The sequence below is a fragment of the Mesitornis unicolor genome, unplaced genomic scaffold (assembly GCF_000695765.1).
Source record: "Mesitornis unicolor isolate BGI_N332 unplaced genomic scaffold, ASM69576v1 scaffold3088, whole genome shotgun sequence".
Lineage (NCBI taxonomy): Eukaryota > Metazoa > Chordata > Aves > Mesitornithiformes > Mesitornithidae > Mesitornis > Mesitornis unicolor.
This window is the reverse complement of record NW_010200948.1, coordinates 20,123-27,769: the sequence shown is the minus strand read 5'-3', so window position 1 is coordinate 27,769 and position 7,647 is coordinate 20,123. Positions and strand designations below refer to the sequence as shown.

Sequence of the window (7,647 nt, the reverse complement as noted above, 5' to 3'; positions counted from 1 at the left end):
AGAGCGTATGATTAGCAGAAACAAAACTGCAATTAGGAAGAGGCAGCAATAGGCATCTGCATGAAACATGCCCTCAGCGTGAAGTCCTATTACAGGGAACTGCTGCCTGCCTGGTTGCGAGGGGCCAAGCAGCCTTTTGGCTATAGGATTTTGGCACCAGATTCAGGAAACAATCACAATTACAAACAAAATCCCCAAAATGATGAGACGCAGGCACCGCCGTTGAGCCGTCCCCAGCAGGGCTGGACACCGGAGGGTGAGGAAGGGCAAAAGCAATGCAAGCTCCCAGGGTTTTCTCCCAGGAAGGGGAGAGGGAACATGAGCTTATCTGGGGGAGAAGGTGGAAGATGTGTGCCAAGGGGAGGATGAGGGAGAAAAAAAGACCGCAGAGGTCATGCAAGCAGAGGAGAATGGATCAATACAAGGTGCAGAAGAGAAGGGGGGAGGCTCACAGGCGGTCCAGGGGGACAAGCAAGGAGATGACAGGGCCAATAAATGGGTTGCACTCAATAAACAGCCAGGCCATCCATGCAGGGCGTGATTTCAGCAGCAGCAACCAAGCAGAGACCATCACATTCCAAATGCAATACCCAGCAAAGCAACAATGAGGTGCCTGGGGACACGGCTCGGTTATCCCCATGGTGGTGCTTGCAGCAGAGATCATCCCCTTGCTGCAGCCATCGCCCAAAATGAGGTCCTGCCTAATTAACTCAAAATTTAAGCACTGGGTGTACCTGGAGACCTTGGATCATTTCAAAGCACGTTTGGGTGTTTACAAACCCTGGGTGAAAATGGATTCCTCTCCTTCATCATGCTGCCCCCCCTTTAAGTATAAAATAAGTATAAAACCTGGAGGTACAAGTATCAGCATCAATTCCACTTCTGGCAACCCTCATTTCTTTCCTGCTTCAAGTTGCCAGAAATTAATTCAGTTTTCTGCAGAGGTAATTTGCTGGATTGGGGTGTCTGTGTGTGAAGGGGCATTCAAGGCACGGATTCAAACCTCAAATTTCCTCTGAAAAATACACAAATTCAGCCTTCTACCAATTGCACATACAAGATTTCTTCTGTTCACCTTTTAAAGCAAATGCCCTGGTCTCCTCCTCAGCTTGGAGTACTTCACCTATAAATGAGCTTTTCTAACACTTTTACAAACCACATCTCCTGATGCTTTAATTGTAAAGAGGGAGGACAGACAGACAGGGAACCTGCCATCACCTGAGCCCTTGATCCAAGCACACCTCGATGGGTAAGGGTGAGCATTTTCCTGCCCAAGGACACGCTCAAAGGGCCAATGCAAAGCAGTCGGCTTTGGCTGCACCCCCTGTCTCAAGCTGGGTGACCCATACAGCACCACATCACCTTAGCATATGAAATTAGGCTCTGGGATCCCCAAAGCATCATTAAAACAAAATTGCAGTGAGAGGTCTGAGACTCTGAAGCAACAGTTGGGGATCACTAATGGAGCTCACTGCAAAACCTGCCCTTGGCCATCGTTTGTGCCCTCTGTACGTGCTCTTTCCTAAACTACCAAGACCAGGGACACCTTCCCTTCTCGTCCTTCCGATGCTTTCAATAACACACACAAGCAGGTTTTTTTCTCCCTTCTTCCTCAGCTAAATCCCACAGAAATCTGCTATTTCACGTTAATGGTTCTGATTCACTATGTGAATCTTCCTGGCAGATAAAAGTATCGAAATATTCAGGCTTTGTAATACATTTTTGCAAGATAAAGCTCCCACTTCTTTGTGAAATAATCCATTTCTGCTTGCGTTTAATTTTTATTGGAAAAGCTGCAAGTAAAAAGTCTCTTGATGGAAGACTTATTCTCCAGTTTATTGTCATTGTACAAACCATAGATTTCTCCTATCTTTCCTATATCACGTACAGCAGAAGTATAAAGATCCTGACGCTCGCTTCATCTCCCACTGAGCCGGAGACGCTCAGTCAAAGAGTTAACGTAATTCAGCAGCACACCTGAATCTCAACTCATTTACTCCTGTTGTGGATTTGTCCCAGTTTCTGTATCTAGAAAGCAGGTGTCTTCCTTGCATGGCTCTGTGTTTTTCAATAAAAGTATCAGAGGGGGGAAAAAAAAAGAAGTGAGACTTTAAATATTCTTAAGGCATCATGTCTTATTTAAAAACTACTTGCAGATTGGCAGGCAGCTCATAAAACATTTATGGGGCAGATTATAAAAGTGAAGTTGTAAAATGATCCCTATATAGGTTTATAAAATATAAAATGGGCAGGTAGAAAGATGAAGAATCCAGCTGGGAAACCGATGCCCATTGCCTTGCACGGCAGAAGCCAATTCACCAAGAAAAATCCTTCAAGAAACAAGGTAGGGAGATGCTCTGGACCCATGGAGATACTTTGTGTTCAACCCTGTGCTTTGGGTTGCCCTTGCTGGGTGTGTGGCCCCTCGGCCACCCAGGATACCCCTCAAAACCACAGAACGCCCAAGGGACAAGTTTCCATCTCCCTATCTGGGGCCACCACTCTGGTCACAGCCCAGGATACCATAGGGATCGTCTCTAAATGGAGCTGGACCCTGGACACCCAAGCCCTAGGCAGGGATGTGGGGAGTCTTTATATTCCATTTTTTATAGGAACAGCACTGCGCATTTCCAGCCATGGTGTTACTGGAGACACACATGGGGACACCATTTAGAAGTCCCCGCTGAGGCAAGGGACCTCCCCTTGCCAGGTGCAGCCAGCACCATCAAACAGCTCATGCCTTGAAGCAGCATGCGATCTCCTGTCCCGGTCCTGCAGAGATTTATCTATCTACTTAATTTCTTAAATATGAGACAAATGAACTCTCGGCGCTTCTCTGACACAGTGACAAAATGCCACTTGCTTTTCAGGGGTCAGACCTTCACTCAGAAGCGCACCTTGCACTATAAATCACTTTTGAGGAATGCATCCAACCCACCTCCAGCTGGGATTTTTACAGGAGGCCTACGAGAACCTCAGGGTGGCTGTTTACAAGGGGTTAGCACTCATTTCAGACTATTTATTCCAAGATGTTAAAGCAATAATGCTGCATACGTGTTGCAGGGCAGGACTGCGTCCCACCCAGAGGAACAAACAAATGGGGCTCCATCCATCTGGCCAAGATCCCATTACCTCCACTCAAGCGTGGAGACAATAACTTGTTCAGCAAATACTTTTATCCTGGATAAACAATGCTGATACTGAGATTGCTGATTGCTGATACTCTAGTGATGCTGGTCCATGGTTCAGCATTCGCCTTGGCTGTTTGCAAACCCAGAATATATTCAGCAGCGCAAAACCAGGGAATACTCAAGGGACTGGTGTCAAACAAACAGCTTTTATACTGGAAGTTGTTTCCCATTTTTCTGTTCACTTCCCTCCTGCTTTTTTGGTGTCTATAGTGAGTTACTTTTCCATTGCACTGGACCAAACTTGCAGTTGGAGCAACTTGGTGCAACCCATACAGGTTGGGAATCTCACTCACACCTCTAAGTCCTATAATTTGGAGAATGGGATCAAAACAGCAAGAGAAGGTCGTGAGATGACAAGCTAAGACATTCAGTCCTGTTCGAAGATGCCCTAGACTGGCCCAAGAGGAACCAGGGCAGGTTCCCTTCCCAATGTCTGCAGCCTCACCATCTTCTCAGCTGCTTCCCAGCCACCACTACACGGTGTGACCCTGCCTTCGACCTCCCGTCAACTTGGATGCCGTACAAAGGAAGTGTCACAACTCCAGCAGCGACATTTTTAGCCTGTCCCTGCCTCTGCACTGGATGACTCCCCGCTTTCCTAAACCACTGCAAGAACAATTGAAAAAGATTTTAGATGAGACACCGCTCCCCCCTCTCGCAGGAAGCTCCCTCTGACGTGATCCCCATAAATCTCTCTAAGGAGGTTGTCCTGCCTTCCTAGAGCACGGCCATCCCTTGAAGTCTCTTTTCCCACTTCCCCCCTCCCAGCTTGCTGCCGTGTTAGTCTCTTCCCAGCTCAGGAGGAAACTTGCAGAGGGTGTTTTCCAGGTCAGCCAAGTTTTCCTTACGCGTTTCTCTTCATAGCTATTCAGTCCACTCCCAGCATCCTCAAAGCAGGCGCATCCACTATTTTCCATTGTTGAGGACCTTGCTGAGGGCATCTGAAGGACAACTCCCAGCAAGGGACTGCTCGTGCACTGGTGGCACGGCCACGACAGACAACAGAAGTACTGGGAGATTTTACTTTAGTGCAATTATTACCAAATTGGTGGTTTGCAGGACCGACTGCACGTAGCAAAAGAACATTTTGCAGCTGAACACTTTGTGCTGAGCAGCCTTGCTTGCTGAGCACTCAGAAGTCAGAAAAAGCCAATTTAAAAAATGTTCCACCAGGAAAAAAAAACAAACCTTCTGCTTTAGGGCCTTCGGGAGTTGCATCTGAGAACTCCTCCCTGGTTCAGGTCTCTGGCAGAGCCATAATACAGCACTAGAGGACCCCAAAATGGTCCACCTTGGTGACTGCTGTGCTCCATGACCCAGCTGACACCACGCAAAGCCTCAGCATCCTCCAAAAACCACAGCAGCAGAGCTTAATGCCCCTTGCCCAGCTACCAAAACCTTCCTAGTTTAACAACGCCTCAAGCAGAGATCTGATAGGGGAACAATGATTTCGGGAGTCTCCGAGCAGGCTTAGGAAGATCTCTGCTGATTCAGAGACCCAAAACTCATTCCCTTCCAGGGAGCAACTCAACTGGCATCCAGTCAAACCCACAGAAATTAAAATCACTCTTCCTTTAATTCGTTGGAAAAGAGGGGGAGAGTACAAGGGAGCAGAAACCGGTTAGGCAGCCCAGATGGTGGCCGAACGGGGCAGCATGCAGCACGGACCCCAGCTCTCAACGCCCACAGAGATATGTCCAAAGCCACCGGAGCATATCGTTGGCCAACAGCACCATGTCATTGCCATGTATGTCATACATGGACACGTATGTCTACGACATACAGTTCATTTCACTGACATGCACGTTACATGCCACTAAATACCTTTCCAGTCCCACCAGCCCCCTCAGCAAAATACCTCCCCTGTTCCCTTTTGGTGGCAAGAAGCGGAATTTGATGAAGATGTTTGGCTTGACGAGACATTTCTGGTGGGGTGTCTGGATTGATCACAGCAGAATGTATCAGGTTTGGGGGTTCTTTTCCCCCCTGGGATCCCCTGCTCTTACTGGAGACACACTCTGCTTCGGGTCACGCTATTTCCAGTTGTTGAGATAGACAAAGCTGAGTGGCGGAGGTCGGATGAGAAAGCGATTTCCAGGCCAATACAAAAAAGGGGAGGGAGAGGCAGACTGTGCACAGAAAACATGGAGGGAGGACAGGGAATAGGCGCCAGCACGGGTGGGAACACTGACCATGTTAGGCTCGGATAGGCAACAGCACGCAGAGAAGAAGCCCACCCACAGCCATGATCGCAGCAACTGAAAAGCAAACAAAAAGGCCCAGGATAAGGAATAATCTCACTGCCCTGGCAAGGTGCAAATACATTCGCAACATTTTTTTAATATGCACTTCTTATTGTAATTATCGCTTCGACCTTAACGCCCCGAGCTGCAAGGATTTCATGGCATGTGCTGGGGAAAAACGCCTTGGGGGGAGCGTATGGATCCTGGTCCTGCAAAGCAATCAACCATGTGCTTCCCATAGCTGAGCACCACTGTTGGGATTAATGGGGCCACCCATGTGCTTAAACTTAAGCACCTGCCTTGGAGCAGGCAAAGTGACTTTTTCCACAATTTCCTTTGGAATAAAAAGCACTGGATGAATGCGAGCCCTGCTTTGGCAGACCCTTATGCACGTACTCAGCTCACACAGCCCTTGCTGGGTCTCATCGTATCGGTGAAGCTTTGCATGTGCATTATGTATCTGCAGAAGCAGGACCTTGCAAGTCAGGGGAGAGCATTCAGTCTAAATAAACTCAAAATACAGGGAGTTAAAAGGCACCATGTGCATCCACAGCTCACTTTTGGAGGCTGCCAAGCCATTACCCTCAGTCTGTAACCCAAGGCTGGCTGTACCTCAGCAGCTGCCCTTTATCATGGTCAGAGAACCCGCACGGACAATTTTCCTGTTACCACAACTATTAAAAGTAATTAATCCTGAAAAAGAACACAGTGCAGAAGAAATAACAGGCAGATCTTCAGCGCGACACACAAGCAGGAGCCCAACGGTGCAAACATATTCCAGTGAAAAAACTCGCTCATCGCTTCTCCTCAGATCATCATCACTTCTCATTCTTGAAAAAATAGTTGTGCCCATCAGATTTTGATAAAGTATAACGTACAAGGCCTAAACACATTAAAATAGCCTATTTAGACAAAATTAACATGCTCCAACTGCATTGCCTTAAATTATGATGCAAAATACCTTCAGGCATGCAATGATTTACAGGATTATATACTGGATTATGTGCTTACTTAAATTAGAACTGGTGAGGAATGTCTTTCTAAGCTCCTTTTGCATCAGCAAAACAACTTGCAAGCATTTTTTAATCAGTGATGTCATTTTTTTTTTACTATAATTGACAATATTTGGTATTTTCATAATGCCCCAGCTTGTAGAGTTATTCTAATATGGGAGAAGCTGAGCTTGGACTAAACCTGTCCATTGATCCAAGTTAACCCCAGAGGTCCAAAACCCAAAGGCACACAAAGGGAATCCAAGCTTTATGTATTTTGAATAAATTTTGCCATTTTCTGGGTTCAACCTTGCAGGATTGGAGTGCATCCCCTGAAGATCACTGTGGCTGCGATGACTTAGTTTACAGGTTAGCTAGGAGCTCCTTTGCCCACCCAGGCATCTTCTAACTGTTGCTGCCACCAGACCTTTCCACACACTTCAGATCTCATTTGCTCCCTTTATGGGGAATAAAATGCCCAAGTGCAAGGGAAATACACCTCAATACAGGCTTACTCCTGCACACCCATCACATAACGCTGTGTCTTTAGGGCCTAAACGCTCCGAGGTGTAACATTCGGGGGAACCTAAAGCAATTAGAGACAAACTAAACTGCATCAGCGGACAACAAAATTCACTTTCCAATCCCAGGAGCTCTTGGGTAGGGAAGTGAATGGAGTACTTGGCCTGAACAGTTAGCGCAACGGAAGATTTAATACTCTTCGTGCTAAAAGGACCCCTTGATTTGGCAGATAAACTTCAGGATAGAAAAATCCCGAGTCCTGGAGTTAAACTGCAGTAAATTCACTGTACCCCGATGGTCACTGCTTTCGGGTGCTGATAGCAGAGTTTCCCCGTCTCCTCATCCCATGTAGGGCTTTTTTTGGTCTAGAAACTGAGGAGCTGAAAGCAAATGCTTTCCAGCGAAGATCAGATGCTGCAGCAGGATAACAGATCCCCGGTCAGTGAAACACAACCGGATTTCTCCGGGGTTTTAAGACCTTTAGCAAGCAAGCTGACCTGTTATCAGGGAGCACGGTGTACATCAAAACTATCTGCAGAGTCTCCTCCAGCCTCACTGAACCAGATTATGAGGAAAGCTGTGGGGGCTGCCTCTGGCTTGAGCAGGCATGTAGGAGCCCCTCCAACCTGCTGCAGGGTAGGAGATGCCACATCCACATAGCGGTGAAGGTTACTGAGACACCACCTGCAGCGTTCAATC

General features: G+C 47.2%; 1 protein-coding gene across 1 annotated transcript in view; it reads right to left on the bottom strand.

Annotated features, from left to right (window-relative positions):
- EPHA5 (EPH receptor A5) overlaps positions 1-7,647 on the bottom strand; it is a gene marked incomplete at its 5' end in the record, with an annotated part of 47,805 nt that overhangs the window by 27,176 nt on the left and 12,982 nt on the right. Inside the window, one exon of the mRNA XM_010189888.1 lies at positions 5,384-5,449. Within this exon, the coding sequence (XP_010188190.1) occupies positions 5,384-5,449 (66 nt within the window). The remainder of the gene's footprint in view (positions 1-5,383; positions 5,450-7,647) is intronic.